Source organism: Littorina saxatilis, linkage group LG5, assembly GCF_037325665.1.
Source record: "Littorina saxatilis isolate snail1 linkage group LG5, US_GU_Lsax_2.0, whole genome shotgun sequence".
Lineage (NCBI taxonomy): Eukaryota > Metazoa > Mollusca > Gastropoda > Littorinimorpha > Littorinidae > Littorina > Littorina saxatilis.
The window spans coordinates 33907555-33925082 of NC_090249.1; the positions used below are offsets into that span (position 1 = coordinate 33907555).

General features: G+C 41.7%; 1 protein-coding gene across 1 annotated transcript in view; it reads right to left on the reverse strand.

Annotated features, from left to right (window-relative positions):
* Positions 1 to 8175: 8175 nt before the first annotated feature.
* Positions 8176 to 17528, reverse strand: part of LOC138966950 (uncharacterized) — a 47204-nt gene continuing 37851 nt past the window's right edge. The window contains exon 4 of the mRNA XM_070339361.1: positions 8176 to 11333. Coding sequence (XP_070195462.1) covers positions 11098 to 11333 — 236 coding nt within the window. The 3' untranslated portion in view covers positions 8176 to 11097. The remainder of the gene's footprint in view (positions 11334 to 17528) is intronic.

Below are 17528 nucleotides of genomic sequence, written 5' to 3' on the forward strand. Positions count from 1 at the left end.
ACTTGTTTTTCTTCCCCCCCTCCCTCCCCCCCCCCACCCCCCTTTTATGAATGTGTATCACTTTTAGTCTAGTATGCCTGTGCCCATGACATCATCCAACCACTTCTCTCCCCTTTCATTCATTTCCGTTCCTAGAGTTCCTTCCCTTTTTTGCGTGTTCCCCTCCATTTTCTTTCAAACCTTGTTCGTTCCGTGTTGCGTCTGCTTTTTGTTGTCTTTTGTGTTCTTGTTTTTCCTGATGAAGCTTCCATAAGCGAAAATTCGTACCGTCTTGTCTCGTTCTTGTATCGGTGAGTACAGTATTCCTTTGTTTTTTAACTTTATGTTTTTATATGACAAGAGTAGACGAAAGCAATCCTTAGCTACATGAAGACGTTTTCCCGGAATAAGTTACTGTACAGCGTGACATCCACACAACCTTGGAAAGTCACAGTTATCCCTACTTCGCCGTGTTGTCTATTTCACAGTCATTGGCCGGAACGAGAAACATGCTTCAATGATTAATTGATCTATACTTTTTGAGCGCTTGGAGGCACTGCTAGGTCCGAGCACAGGCGGAAGGTATCGTCCACTGGACTACTACTATCACAGAAAGACTACAAGGTACGTCACTCACCTTCGAGTCTTCTGTGTTCTTGGAGTCGCTTCCTGGGGAAAAATATTGTTCAAGACGGTTTGCCTCTTCCTACAGTCTGTGTAAGGTCAAATAAATACAGTTGAATGATTGTTTGAACTGTATGTACCTTTAATTTTCAGCTTCCGTCCCTTGCAGGTTGTTTTTAACCATCATTTGGACGAATCTTCGTTTGCGAGCCGCCAACTTCCACCGGACGTCAAACTCATGCATCCGCACCGAATATGCATACCAGCGCTCATTGGTTAATAACAGGATATTCGATGATTATTTTCATTGGTCCACTGAAATCGTCTGCATCGGTTCCGTTCGTGCAACGAAGAGTGGCAACGATATGGCAGAGGCCAACGTTATCCAAGCTGCCCTTGGGGGGGCATAATTTTTGTTTGTTAGGTCAAGCCGGCACAGGAAAGTCTACTTTAGTTAAAAAATTAAAATGTCAACTGGAACAAACAGGCTTCCCTTTGCTGCCCAATATTTACATATGTTTTAGACCAATGAGCGCTGGTATGCAAATTCGGTGCGGATGCATGAGTTTGACGTCCGGTGGAAGTTGGCGGCTCGCAAACGAAGATTCGTCCAAATGATGGTTAAAAACAACCTGCAAGGGACGGAAGCTGAAAATTAAAGGTACATACAGTTCAAACAATCATTCAACTGTATTTATTTGACCTTACACAGACTGTAGGAAGAGGCAAACCGTCTTGAACAATATTTTTCCCCAGGAAGCGACTCCAAGAACACAGAAGACTCGAAGGTGAGTGACGTACCTTGTAGTCTTTCTGTGATAGTAGTAGTCCAGTGGACGATACCTTCCGCCTGTGGTGCAAGACTCCTCGAAGAGATACACTATTTGTGTTGACTGTCGAGTCTTACCCACGAAGTACTTCATTCTGTAACTTTGTCAATGTTCCTGCAGCTCGGGCAGTACGAAAACATAACAAACGATTGGCGAAGCAAAACTTGACTGGAGAACAATAAAGCACTGACGATGATGACGGTATGCTAGTTGAAACCTGGTTGTGTCAGACGACTAACACTGAGTGACTCCTTGACACAGACAGAAGGCGACGCTTGGTGGCACACACACACACACACACACACACACACACACACACACACACACACACATACACGCACAAACACACACAAACACACACACACATACACACACAAACACACACACACACACACACACACAAGCGCGCACGCGAGCACACCATACACAGACACACAGATCCAGACACACGCGCGCTCGGACGCACGCTCACGCACAAACAAACACACACACGCACACGCACATACAGACATACACACGCACACAAACACACACACGCACACACACACACACACACACACACACACACACACACACACACACACACACACACGCAGAGTAATACATCAACGAACACAGCAAATCTTTTTGATTTTTTTTTTTATAACTACAGGGGAATGTTTTGTGTACAGCACTGAGCAAGTTAACTTGCCACATAGTGACAGTGATCGCGGGAAGATGTGACAGGACATTGGTTAAATACATTTCTTCATCACGATATACATTCGTTCCACGTATGTAGGTATAGATATCTAAATTCATTTTGATCACGACACGGACAATGATAAACTGCGATTCTGACATACCCGTTTTGATACTTGAAACATAACGTATTAGAGATCTGCAGTAACAAAAACACTGTGAAATAATGGATGCTCGTCTTCGGATCTTCCCACTGTTTTCATCCTTTCAATGTTCGAGTACAAATGGCTTAATTAGACATTGTTGCTTTGAAAAAAAGTGAAAAAAGCGCAGTCAGAATTTCAGTATGCATACACAAAATACAGTATGTGAGTTCAACGTTGATGAGTTTGTAAGTGTGGCTCCAGCAAGCACATCGACAGACAGATGTATGGTGAAAGCTGATAATGATCACATAAAACCGATTTCTTTGTCACATAAGTTACTGTACGTTGTGCCTTTTCCTCAACAAAGCTAAACATCTAATCTGTTTATGTTCCAGTGTGTTTATAATCAAACTAATTAATCACCAATTTACATGGTTTGCCTATTGTTGAAAGCTAGTGAGTGAAATACTCGTCGTGTGTGAAGATTGAAAATGGTTTAAAAAAAAAGAAGAAAAAAAAGACACCCTCCCCCCAAAAAAACCCACCCCAACCCAACAATGGGAACTACACTTTCATTTGAAATGACAAATGTTGAAATCTCCGAAAATCAAGAAAAAGGAGAACTAGCAGCCTATTTCACCGCTCTACCCTGCATTATAAATTTCGGAAGACTAAGGCCTAGTAATTCTGGCGTCTGGCCAATCCAAATTACTCCTGCACTGAACTTTCTGGAGTTGTTATGACAACAACAGCTTGATATATTAGAACGTGTGCGTGGTCATTATCAGCTAACAACTCAAGCACAGCAATGTATTCTCAGTTTTAAGGACAAAAGAAACCAGAGGATGTGACTAAGATGACAGTGACGAAAGGTTCTAACAATAACTGGCAACGGAGAGAGTTATAGCATGTATTGATTATACGACGTCAACAGCGTCTGATGGTTACCAGTGGGTGTGGTCAAGACTACCTCTGTGTGGTCAAGACCTGCGTGTATTTATAGTGTGTGTGTGTGAGAACGAAAGAGAGAGAGAGAGAGAGAGAGAGAGAGAGAGAGAGAGAGAGAGAGAGAGAGAGAATGTGTGTGTGTGTGTGTGTGTGTGTGTGTGTGTTTCAGTAAGTTGTTACTGTTTTAGAGAGAGAGAGAGAGAGAGAGAGAGAGAGAGAGAGAGAGAGAGAGAGAGAGAGAGAGAGAGAGAGAGAGAGAGAGAGACATTTTGTTTGTTTGCTTAACGCCCGGTCCACCACGAAGGGTGATATCAGGGCGGTGCTGCTTTGACATTTAACGTGCGCCACACACAAGACAGAAGTCGCAGCACAGGCTTCATGTCTCGTGACCCAGTCACATTATTCTGACACCGGACCAACCAGAGAGAGAGAGAGAGAGAGAGAGAGAGAGAGAGAGAGAGAGAGAGAGAGAGAGAGAGAGAGAGAGAGAGAGAGAGAGAGAGAGAAAAGAAAAGAAAGAAAGAAAGAAAGAAAGAAGAAAGAAAGAAAGAAAGAAAGAAAGAAAGAAGAAAAAAAAGAAAGAAAGAAAGAAAGAAAGAAAGAAAGAGAGAGAGAGAGAGAGAGAGAGAGAGAGAGAGAGAGAGAGAGAGAGAGAGAGAGAAAGAGATAGGGGGTGGGGGTGGGGGGTTGTTTAAGGTGCAAAACAAAAGAGAGAGAGAAAGAGAGAGGGACTGGTAGATCAGGCAGACATAGACAGACAGGTAAACAGGTATGTATGGAAAGGGATGGTGAAACCAAGAGGCATATACAGAGCACAGAACATGTTACATGTATTAAAGTGTTTTTTGGGGAATTTACAAGGTCATTCATACATTTTCAAAAATAATGTTTCTCTGTGCGATATAATTATTTGAATGACGATTCAGACTTTGGCTACAACACACAATATTCAACACGAACAATTCAAATCACAGTGCTACATATTTTTCAAATTCATAACGTTGAAGCACAAGCGGAATGATAAAGACAGGGAATATGTTGGCCTTTTGATTAATTCACTGACAACAAAAATTATTGGAGTTTCGCTAGAGTACATGTACACATGAGCATTTACCTATCATATTTGAATAAATGACCCGTAAGATAAGGGACGAAACGAGCATTTAGAAAACAAAAACAATACCAAATAAAACACCTGCCTCTGAAAAATCACATTTTAAGTAGAAACAATTAACATAAGTATTAGAAATTGCTGAAATTTCTCTGCACAATCATGATCGAAAATGAATACATATATACTGTCCTAAAAACTTATGTCCAAAGTACCGGATTTTGCTATACATGCAGTTTAAAAAAAACACTCACCTGAAAAACAATCCGTCTTGGTTTGATTATCTAATTTTCAGATTACTGCACAAATACAAATAGTGAAAACAGCTAACATAAACACGTCATTGAATACCACTTATTTCTGAACCCATCAGTTTCCTTAGTGCGAACATATTGCGAGACAACGTAATACAGCAAACTAAAGTTTCAAAAAATATTTTGTTCAAAGCACAGCAGACGGTCATTGTACAGTAAATAAAATATAATTTTAGGCGTAGATGAGGGTAAAAAAATAAAAAGAAAAGAAAACATACACATGATCAGCTTAAATAATCACACATAACCACACAAAACACTGTCATTTTTAAAATTAGATATAAAATATTTGGAAAACACTTCTCTGGGGAAACAATTACGTAAGGGATGTTAGCAACATACTGATAAATTCATAGAATCTTTAACGAACGCGTTAGTTTACAACTTGATTAACGAATCAACAATTGTAATATAGTTTAGTTCATTGTTAAACGTGTGACTAGCTGATATGTTGTAATTTGCATCATTACATAGATGAATAAGAGTAGATTATTATAGCTAGCACTAAGTTAAACGTCGTTTGTTCTTTGCAAAGGCGAACAAAAATCAATGTTTCCGATTCCCTAAACAACACCTACTTTTTCCTTCCGATCCTAGATTTGTTTTGTTTTTAACCCTTAAAGGTACTGAACTTGTCAAATCCAGGTGCACGGAGCCCCCGGGGCTTTTAATGAAACCTCAGGCAGCTATCCGTTAGAAGAACTACCAAGTTTCATTGACTTGCAACCAAAGAGTCAAGAAGTGCGATTTTTTTACGAATTAATTTCGTACTCGGACCCGGCTGGTCTTGACCTATTTTTGGATCTAAATTTAGATCAGGTAGATCACCACATCATGCACAAAAAGACACGTCACTAGCAAACTATGTCAGACATCATCATGAGTTTGTGTAAAACAAAATGGAGGCCGGAATCACTCAGTTGAATCGAACTCCGACCAAACACCACGTAATAACTAGGTTAATTTATGCACTCGCGTGAACAAGAAACTGTCGAGCTTCACAGATGTCGTCGTTGGGTAGTTTTGGGTTTGTTTTACTACCATAGGAGGATTTTTGAACTGTAAATGCACTCAGCTGCAACAAAAACGCAAAACGAAGGCTGTGAGCTGCACTGTGCCTTAAAAAAAAAAGGAAAAAAAAAGAGAAAAAACTCGATTTTGCAGACTTTACGTTTAACAAGGAAAGTTACTCCTCCGACATCCAAGGGAACGGCCAATAAAAAAAACACAATCATGCACCTGTACATGTGTAAAAACAAACAAAAAAGCATCATTCAAATAAAATAAAAAAAAGCAACCGACCATGTTTTGGTCGTGTCACTGGAAACAAACATTTTAATTTAGGTCTCTTTTGTTCAAGCCACAGCCCCTCCCGTAAAAAACAGTTCTGCTTTTTCTCTGCGATTTGCTAAGTCTTTTTCACAGCGGCTTTTTAACAAATTATGTCATAAATAATTATCATCCTGCACAGAGAGAAGCTAGATAGTTTTATTTGTTATTATTGTTTTTCTCCAAATGTGTACACAAGTCATTAAAGACATGACCTTTACCCGCGTAAAAGTCTTGGCACATCTGAGATCATGAGCAGAACTGTATTCAAGAGAAAGACAATACTTTGGAAACATTTCTTTGAAGATACATTTTCAATAAACCATTTATGTATTTTGGCAAGATAACTGACTTTGAAACGAATGAGAAGGGACACGGACACTCTTGACATCCTAAACGCACGAACAATCCATCATTGCAGTCTCACAACCTATGCTGTGTAGCCTATTTGTTCTCATCAAGCAGTAGCAAGTTGTTGTTTTTCATCAGAGGAGAGTAGAGTTCACAACCACGCGCGCATGTGCGTGCGTGCATGCGTGTCAGAGAGAGAGAGAGAGAGAGAGAGAGAGAGAGAGAGAGAGAGAGAGAGAGAATTCAGAACTCATAACTTTATTACATGAGGATAAAGGTTTTAGGCTTGGCCTAATCTTCCAACCTGTCCTTGGAACATATAATTTTATTGAGAATAATTGTAAGAGAGAGAGAGAGAGAGAGCATACCTTCTTTTCCCGTGAATTAACAGACTGTTGGTAGTTCATACTCAGTACAGACATCAAGAGTACACGAAATCCAGTTAGGTAGGACAGACCTCCCTATGCAATCGTCATCCTACACTCACTGCCTCGCGCCATGCTGCCACAGAAAGTGTTATTGTAGAACATGGAGAATGACAATGACGTCAGCTCTAGTGTGACATCTTCAAATATAGCATGACTTTCTTTGTCTCTGTTATTCTAGTGAGAAAATATCCAGCGATATTTCTCCGTAGGCCTAAAGTTCGGCCTTGACCTAGGTAAAATAACTTGCGCAGCCGCAATGACAAGTAAATGAAAAACTTGAACGAAATTTACAGCTGCAGCACGTGGGTAGCACCCGCACAACGTTATCACTTTAACGTTTATTTCGTGCGTAGTGTTCTTCTTCTTCAGCGTTCCAGCGTAGTGTTAAAATTGTGCCTTGCCAAGACTGACACAAAATATAGTTCTACAACTTCTCCTTACTTTGGTCATGCCATGAATGGTGAATGGTGCTATACTGAATGAAAGAGTGTGACATGAAGTTCTTGTACATCATTGTAAAGAGTGTGAATGACGTTTTAGTTTAGATGTCAAGCGCTTAGAGCAAGCCTTTTTAACGAAAGTTTTTGATTTAGCGCTATATAAATGTTCTTCTTCTTATTATTATTATTATATATACGTTACAGCTCCGAATCATCCATGGTATCGCGTGGTATTTTGTCTCGACGGGGTGAATGAATATAATGAAGTCACTCTCGGCAGAGCCTCGAGTGACGTCATCATATTCATTGACCCAGTCTCGACAAAATACCACGCGATATCATGGATGGACGGAGCTGTAACTTATACTTATGTTTTCTTCACTTAGTGCAGCTCGCCACTGGCAGCTGGGACATCAACGAATCGCCACAAGACTGATGAAAATGTGATGGATTGAGATCCGTTCTGATAACTGTGAAAGCATACAGAGGTACGGTAGGTAATGCAGAGCACGGGTACCTTGTGTACAGCTGTGCCGATTAGCTCCCTTGGTTGTCTTTCTTGCACTTCTTGGTAAATTTATGTGGCGCAAAGCATGCAGAGAGAGAGAGAGAGACAGAGAGACAGAGAGAGACAGAGAGAGAGAGAGAGAGAGAGAGAGAGAGACAGACAGACAGACAGACAGACAGACAGACAGAGATGAGTTGGTGGGTATAGAAGAGGGTGGAGGGGTGGGGGTGTTCCGAGCAGGAGACATTTTCCTGCTTACGGAACTCGATCAAACCGATTGTTCCTATGAGACTCAAAAATCTTTTCGTAACACTATCACAAACACAGACACATTTTTGGATTTCCAAAAAATAAACCTTTCCGGAGTGGGTAGCGTTGATGCGGGGCCCCGGAGATTGGGTTGCTTGTCACATACTAACAGGAGGCCATAATTTCTAACCCCCCCCCCCCCCCCCCGTTCCTTTCTTTCTTTCTGTCCTTCTTTGAGGGATCATCGGTTATGGTTGGCGTGGGGAAATAAGCTTGGGCCGGAAACGGCACACGGGAAAAGAAAACAAGCAGACTAATCATTGGGAATAATTAATGATTACAACGATTATAAGGACACCAACAACTATTTCACATCTCATCGTTCAGATCTGACTAATTAAATACAGGCGTGTTACGTATGGAAAATACTCTAGCATATGTGATTTTCCCTACACTCTAAACTGAAGTGCTCCATTTTTGAACACACTTTTAGTAACTACAGTAGTTGTGAACAATGTGTGACATACTAAACAACTCAACTAGCAAACGTAGCTCACATGGTGAACACTAACAAGTGTTTAACCTGTGTGCAAATATTTCTAGTGGAATTGTGTGACATACTAAACAACTCAACTAGCAAACGTAGCTCACATGGTGAACACTAACAAGTGTTTAACCTGTGTGCAAATATTTCTAGTGGAATTGTGTGACATACTAAACAACTCAACTAGCAAACGTAGCTCACATGGTGAACACTAACAAGTGTTTAACCTGTGTGCAAATGTTTCTAGTGGAATGATATAGTATATGTCACACAGTGCTCACAACTGGTTACAGTAAGTGTGTTCAAAAGTGGAACACTTCAATTTACAGTGTACTCTCGCGGAAACTTCTCTATTAAGAGCTTTCATCTGTAACCGTATTCACCACGCATCTGTGAACGAAAGACAACCCAAAAAAACAAGTTCACAACAATGATGAAACATCATACGACGACAACAGGCAGGTCTCATTCATGCTCACTGAAGTCACCTGCGATTTTCATGGGACTCACTCCCTATACCAACATCAATTAATACCATGCATGAGGATCACGAACATCCCAGAATTTTCGTTCGAAGCCTGGGGTCCCGTAGTAATGATAGTTAATAATCAAAGTTTGCTCGTTTACATGAACTATTTTTCATGGCGAAGGTACTTGTTTTGTTTAAATGCATTTGTTGTTGTTGCTGGTGTTGATCGAGATAGTCTTTTGGGCTAGGATCTCGCTTGTAGGTATAATAAATGCTTCTCACTGTCTACAAAAATGTCTCCACTCAGTGATGCAAGGTGTCCACAGTCAAGCTTCTGCATCGTGTGCTCACTGTGTTCAAACGTGTGTTAATCGCCTCAGTTGCTAACATTTCCTTGTGTCCACCAAATTACTAGAGCTTGGGCAACGATAATGATGCAAAGACGAACTGTAAAAGTTGAGCTTCTTGGAAGATGATCTTGAGCGTTGTCAGTTTTGTTGTCCTGCTTCACGAAATAGCAACCCTCCCCAAGCCAAAGTGCACAGAACGCGAACAGACTCAGACAGGAGATTGCTCTCTTCAACGCAACGAGGACAAGAATGACCAATGTTGAAAGCAGTTATGATTTTTGGGTGGTCACTGAGACTTAATCGATCTGATAACCTATGTTTCAGTCAGTCAGCGTGGGGAAGGTTAGTGACAAGATTTTGTAGTTCAAAGATGAGCTGTTTCGCAAGGCTGAGTAGTTCCAACTTTTGGGACGAAGTTTGGCTTCAGAACAGAATGTGTCCATACACTAACAGTCGTGGATATCACGCACCTGCACATCTTTTTTTTTCTAGCTCAGAGACTCTCCCTGCTAAAGTCGCAGACATTAGCTGAAAATTAACTAGTGAGATATGCATGCTAGGTTAAATGTGTCCTTCTCAAAGTAACCGTCCGCAATTGAGGTCTAACGAATGACGTCTCACAACGTGCGTGGTCGTCCTTGGCGGTCAAGAAAGCCGCCGCGATCATTGCGCAGACGACACTTCTAGACCGCCAATATTTTTTGTGCGCATCACGTGCTACACATAAATCGGCCGGAAACGAAGCAATTGAGAAACCTGGATACCAATTTCTTTCTCAAATTATAAATAGCTAAATTGTTGAGTCATGGTACATCTTCGAGTGGAAAGTGGTCGTAGGGCGCGCATGTATAACACTTGGATGCACCTGGGACGGCTGACAGAATAACCTACAATGGGTGGGTCGGTGTCATTCTCCTTTAAACCTTACTAATACTATATCACTCACAGTCTCAAACAGTTGCACGTGCGCTACATGTCCCAAATAACGTCTGACATTTCATCGCCTCTGTATTGATCATCTTCCACAGAATGAAGAGCATGCATGTTCTTCAGCGAATGACGGTGTGTAAAGGATCAATTCAATGGTTACGATCGCGCAAATATATATAGGCTCATATGCACAGAAAGCCGGATGAGTTTTTAAGACGACACTGGTTCAAACGGTACGGTTGCCTGTTTAAATTGTTGATGACGAACGGACTGAAAAGCATATTTTATGGTCACATCAAAGCGTGTACATTTTGACACTTTCGTGCGAGCCGAAGATTCCACTCTTTCCAATCCTGCCATGTTGTCAGGTAAGATACAACATGGTTTCGTGCACTCGAGCACGACGACGTGAAAAGATCATCCGAAGGACCGTACTACAGTAACACAACCAGGGATGCCCATGATGCCGAATTCAGCGGGGTTCACTCAGGCACACCAATGATGTGAAAGCTAAGCGACACATAAAGCACTGAAGCCCGCATCAGCTGCAACATTTCAACAATGATACATTTCTTGAAGAAGTCTGTGCAACACGATTCGCAAATGAAATGAGGAGTGCACAAAACTCCATTTGCTCTGATCATGGCTCTGATCAACTCAACAAAATAGCTGACTGTTATGACATGACCTATTTCACATATGTGTAACAGATTTGTAATATCTTTTATTTTTAATAATGTTACCCTTTCCACCTTCGCAGTCAAGAACACCAAACGATTCGCAATTGGCTTCATAATGATTATGCACATTTGTTTTGTACACAAGCCACATAACTATTTATAGACAGTTCCATCCTTGTCCACAGTTCAATCCACAATGTCGTTGACTCTGATAAACTCTACCATGCAGAAAGCGAAGCTGGCCAGAGTGATGAGAGACGAAATAACAGCGACGACGAAAGACCAGCCGACGTAGAACGGCCCAAGCGTGTCCACCCCCTCGGCAAAGTAGGTCAGCACAGTCCAATCGTCACGCTTGATTTCGTCGCAGAAGTCACGCCCCTTGATGCCCATGACGATGAGAGACATCAGAATCATGCAACCTGCGTCATAAGAAAACAAATAGAGCTTGTTGAGAGGGTCAAGATGGCATGTGTGTGTGTGTGTGTGTGTGTGTGAGAGAGAGAGAGAGAGAGAGAGAGAGAGAGAGAGAGAGAGAGAGAGAGCGAGAGCGAGAGAGAGCGAGCGAGAGAGAGAGAGAGAGAGAGAGAGAGAGAGAGAGAGAGAGAGAGACGGGACACCATTATCAGGGCACACTTTTGAGACACTCTCAGGCGCCGATCCAGACCAGAAGGTCAACATCATAGGTAAAGGCTTGTTGCATCGAGTGCAATCACAATTTGTTTGTTTGTTTGTTTAACGCCCAGCCGACCAAGGAGGGCCATATCAGGGCGGTGCTGCTTTGACATATAACGTACGCCACACACAAGACAGAAGTCGCAGCACAGGCTTCATGTCTCACCCAGTCACATTATATTGACACCGGACCAACTAGTCCCAGCACTAACCCCATAATGCCAGACGCCAGGCGGAGCAGACACTAGATTGCCAATTTTAAAGTCTTAGGTATGACCCGGCCGGGGTTCGAACCCACGACCTCCCGATCACGGGGCGGACGCCTTACCACTAGGCCAACCGTGCCGGTTGCAATCACAATGAGGACCGGAGATGGTGTAGATGTGAGTGAGTGTGTGCGTGTGTGTTTGTTTGTGTGTGTGTGTGTGTGTGTATGTGTGTGTGTGTGTGTGTGTGGTGTGTGAGTGTGTTTGTGGGTGCTTGTGTGTGTGTGTGTGTAATTGTGTGTGTCTGTTTGTGGGTGCGTTTTTGTGTGCATATGTGTGTACAGTGTTTGTGTGTGTGTTTGTGTGTGTGTGTGTGTGTGTGTGTGTTTGTTATTGTGAGCGTCTGTTTGTGTGGGCGTGCTTTTGTGCATGCGTGTGTGTTTGTGTGTGTGTGTATATGTGTGTGTGTAATGGTGTGTGTCTGTTTGTGGGTGCGTGTGTTTGTGCGTGTGTGTGTGTGTGTGTGTGTGTGTGTGTGTGTGTGTGTGTGTGTGTGTGTGTGTGCGCGTACGTACACATGTTTCCGTGCGCCTGTACATGAATAATTATTGTGAACCTCAACCTCCTTCAACAGCAACAACTTTGCATGTACGTAAGAGGGGTTTAAACACTGACTCACATCAGCTTCATCCTTTCTATTCCACAGACATCCAGACCCTCCCCCTCTTCAATCATCCAATCTCCTCGTCCTCCTCCGCTTCCTTTCCCTCTCCACGTTCCATCTCATTCTTCTTCCCTTCCCTCTCTCTCTCTCTCCTATCACGCTGTTCTCAGAGTTTGCTCTAATGGCAGTAATAAAAAGCCCCTACTAAATCAATTCCGGGCCGGGAATGAACAGATATCACAAAAGGTCAACTTCATTTTGTAATGAGAAAGCGTAAAGCTTCCAGACGGGATCCAGCTATATGCATTGAAGCGACACGCGAACCTCGGTACACACGCACATGCTACAGTACTGTAGACCCTCCCCCCCCCCCCCCTTTTTTAATTTTCATTTTTTTAAGTTCTACAAACATATGATTAAATCAGGCCGTTGAAGGCACATTTCTTCAGATCTGGCCAGGCTTTGCCGTGGGATAAGACAATCCTTCCACTTGGTCACAGACCAAACATCAACTGTGTGGATGTTCTCTGTGCATAGTCACAGTGGGAATTTTCAGATGAATTAATTTCGTAATACTAATAGCCACTATTGGCTTTAAACAAAATTCATTCATCAAAAATGTCAACTCACCATAGCAAGCACTCAGGGCGTTGATTTTTGGTATGAGATCAAATAGATGGATGATCCGAAATAACCTGGCTAGAGCTGACGTGGTGAACCCAACTTTTTAAAAGGGAAAGGAGGGTGCCTTTTAAAAAGAAGGGAGTCTTGAATGTGCGGTGAATTTTATAGACATTATCGGAAATTCTTGAAAAGTGGGATTTTTAAAGGGTGGCCTTAAAACTGGGGGGGGGGGGGGTGGGGGTGGAGGGGGGTCAGTCTTAAGAGGGGGCCTCCACTGTGCTTCGTTAGCAACAAATACCGTTGGGACACACGAACATGCCATATGTTTAGAGCACACGTACGGGGAAAAGTCTGGCATGACTAGACTACGCAGGGAGAATAGCGTTTTGTCTTAAAGAGTGATGTCTGTCTTGTTTGTTAGGGTAACAGGTACTTTACAACAACCAACGTTGCGACACACGCACACGCAATGTAATATGTAATGCGAGGAAGCTTGAGTGTATACTGCTAGTTTTATTGAATGTATTTTTATACTTATGCTGTCCAGTGTTGTTTTTAAATTAATGTTGTTGATCAGTTTGTATAAATGATGCGTGTGTTGGTGTATATGGCTGGATTGAAATGTTTCTTAACCGTAATGTCATCACAAATTCCCAACCTTGGGCAATTAAAGATTCTGTATTCTGTATTCTGTATATGTATTGAGAGTTCATGAAAAACAGTCTGGCATGACTTTTCAGGGAAAAGAACGTCCTGTTTTCTAATCATTCTGGTGCTTTCTTTTCTGTCAGGGTAAACGAAACTTGTACAACACATGCCGTATCTTCAGAGAACATGGAACAGTCTGGCATGGCTATACGCTGGGCCATGGGAGGAGTTTTTTGTTCTGTACAGTCATGTATTGTTTGTTATTGGTAAGGTAAGGCACTTCACAAATTGCAAATGTCGGAATAAGCCTACTCCATAGAAAACGTCTGTCGTGACTCTGCAAGCAGAACAGTAAGTTCTTTGTACTCTACAACGCTTTTGATGTCTAGTCTGTTAAGGTAATTACACAAAGACCATCAAAGGGTTTCTGCATGTAAGCTTAGGATCTGATGGAAGGGAAATAAGTTAGTGGAGACAGGCAGGCAGGTGAGTAGGTACACACACACGCACGCACTTACACCCAAACACAGACAGGCGCGCACACCCACGGACCCACGCACCCAAGCACACACACACACACACACACACACACACACACACACACACACACACACACACACACACACATGCACAGAATGAAAAGTGAACTTTCAAAGAATAATGACTCTAAAACGACACGTACATGTCAAAGCGAGAGTGAATAACTAGGAACAGGGATTAAAACGTGAACACACACATACACACAGCCACACACTCACACACACACACACACACACACACACACACACACACACACACACACACACACACACACACACACACACACACACACATACACCCACAGGATGAAAGGTGGCTTTGTAGGGGATAATGACTCAAAAGCTACATGTCAACTTGAGAGTCGATAACTTGAAACGGGGATTGAAAGCTTATCCTGACTGACTTTTCAAAGCCCTTAGATTCTAGACTTCAATTTTTATTTTGTTTTATTTTATTTGTTTGGATTTATTTACCAATTTCTTCTTCAGTATGTTTTCTTCTGTTTGTTTTGATGCTGCAGCTGATTGCGACAACGACGTCGCCAACGATGATGATGACAATGATGATGATGATGATGATTAAGAGATGTTCTATTGAGTGGGGCTGGTTCGGGGGGGAGGGGGGTGGTGATAGGGCGTATTCTAATTGATCTTAGAAACTTAACAATGTCTGTAGCCACTCATGGATTTAACTCTTCCTTACAAACAACTGGAACAAGAGAAGGAAAAAACAGTGTGTAGATAAAGCAAGCAAACATCCATTGAATGTTGTTCTAACTCTAAAAGTTGTTGTTCTTGAAATAGTAGTAGAAGTAGCAGTGTAAGTTTTTGTTGGTGTTGTTGTTGCTATTTATGTTGATTCATTACTTCTGTCTACCTGTGTCACAGACGACGTCATGACTATAACGTCACCACTTTCGTGCAAAAAAATGAGATGCACACTTATTCCAAGCAGCTAGATCACGCGCATGCAAGGCAGACGGAGCAGCTCAGACATAGCATCGATCATCCTTGTCTATCTGACAGTCCCTTCCTCCCTTCCCTGACCACAACACGCATTCTCTCTCTATTTCCAGCGTCGCGGACGACGCTGGTATCTGTGGTTGGGAAGAACGTGCCTGTGGAGAATTAGTCTCCAAGCCAAAGCGCGCTGACTCTCCAAGCCAAAACAATTTCAAAGCTGAAAAAAATGTACAATTTACGCGAAACGATTAAACACAGCTTTCGGGTGTTTTTTTTATATCTAAGATGTACATAAATATACCACTCCGACCATAAGGAAAAGAAAAAAAGACACACAAAAAAAAAAAAGACCGAGAGGAGCCGAGTCAATCCGAGACCAACCGAGAGGACGTGTTTCGCGCCGTTTCGACGTCGTTTGTTCAGATGCGGCCGGTTGGATCAGTTGCGGTCATACAGGGGCGCCTTGCACAAGAAAAGATCTTCAACAATCCCGATCATCATCATGGTACAATAATGTTTTGTGCGCCCCCATGTATGTGTTCTGTGCTAATAATGCACGGTTGTGAAATGTCCGTACACATTTTGTGGCACTATGTAATTGTTAGTGCATCCTCCTGCGGATGCTTCGTGCTAAAAATGCACTTCCATTAAAATATTGTACGCTCATGTCAGTAATATATTTTCAATTGTTTCTCTGTCAATTTCAAGTGTTTGTTTCCAATTACTTCAGTATCTCCCTGTTGCAATTCCAGGTGCATGATTCATGATGCATGTGCCAATTTGAGGTGTTTAATTCTGATTCCTGTATTTACAGTGTAAAATTAAAACTATTGTTTTCAAACATTCCTATGACACCTGGTAATGGTTCTGTGGTTTTGTTTTTAATTTGTATTTTGTTTTTCTGCAATAAATATTTGAAATGGATCTGAGGCCGACTTACTACTTTTAGCACTCTTTTTCACCACATTCCCACGTACAGATATTGCAATATCAACTCTTCCTTTCTACCTGTTTCAAACAAGCTCTATTTTTTTATTAAAAAGTTTTTACTAAATGTCTTAACATAGAGGGGGGAATCGAGACGAGGGTCTTGGTGTATGTGCGTGTGTGCGTGTGTGTGTGTGTGTGTGTGTGTGTGTGTGTGTGTGTGTGTGTGTGTGTGTGTGTGTGTGTGTCTGTCTGTCTGTGTGTGTGTGTGTGTGTAGAACGATTCAGACTAAACTACTGGACCGATCTTTATGAAATTTGACATGAGACTTCCTGGGAATGATATTCCAGGACGTTTTTTTGGTTTTTTTTATAAACGTCTTTTATGACGTCATATCCGGCTTTTTTGTACAAGTTGAGGCTGCACTGTCACACCCTCATTTTTCAATCAAATTGATTGAAATTTTGGCCAAGCAATCTTCGACGAAGGCCGGACTTCCGTATTGCATTTCAGCTTGGTGGCTTAAAAATTAATTAATGACTTTGGTCATTAAAAATCTGAAAATTGTAAAAAAATAAATAAATTATAAAACGATCCAAATTTACGTTCATCTTATTCTTCATCCTTTTCTGATTCCAAAAACATATAAATATGTTATATTTGGATTAAAAACAAGCTCTGAAAATTAAAAATATAAAAATTATGATCAAAATTAAATTTCCGAAATCGTTTTAAAAACTATTTCATCTTATTCCTTGTCGGTTCCTGATTCCAAAAACATATAGATATGATATGTTTGGATTAAAAACACGCTCAGAAAGTTAAAACGAAGAGAGGTAGGCTACAGTAAAGCGTGCTATGAAGCACAGCGCAACCGTTACCGCGCCAAACAGGCTCGTCACTTTCACTGCCTTTCGGACTACGTTCAGTTTCATTCTGTGAGTTCCACAGCTTGACTAAATGTAGTAATTTCGCCTTACGCGACTTGTTTTTTCTTGTGGCTGTTTGATCAATTCATAGCAAGCATTGACTGAAATAAACAATTTATACATCCAGCACAACATGCAGTTCATTGACTTTTGACCCTAACCTTTTAACACTTCCCAAAATAAATCTTTGGTGGACATTGCATCGACGCTGTTCATTTTGAATGAACATTTTTCTTGTCATTTTTGTGGCTGGTCTTTGTATACGTTTTGGGTCTGCTTTGTTATTTGAAGAGGGCAAATTTGTGGTCTTGTCCACCTTGTGCACATGGAGATCTCTCCTTTGCTAGTGGTTGAGGTTGAGAGGGCGGCGGTGGTGGTGATGGTGCTGTTGTTGTTGTCCTCCTTGTCGTCGCGGTTTTTCTTTTTCTTCTTCTTCTTCTT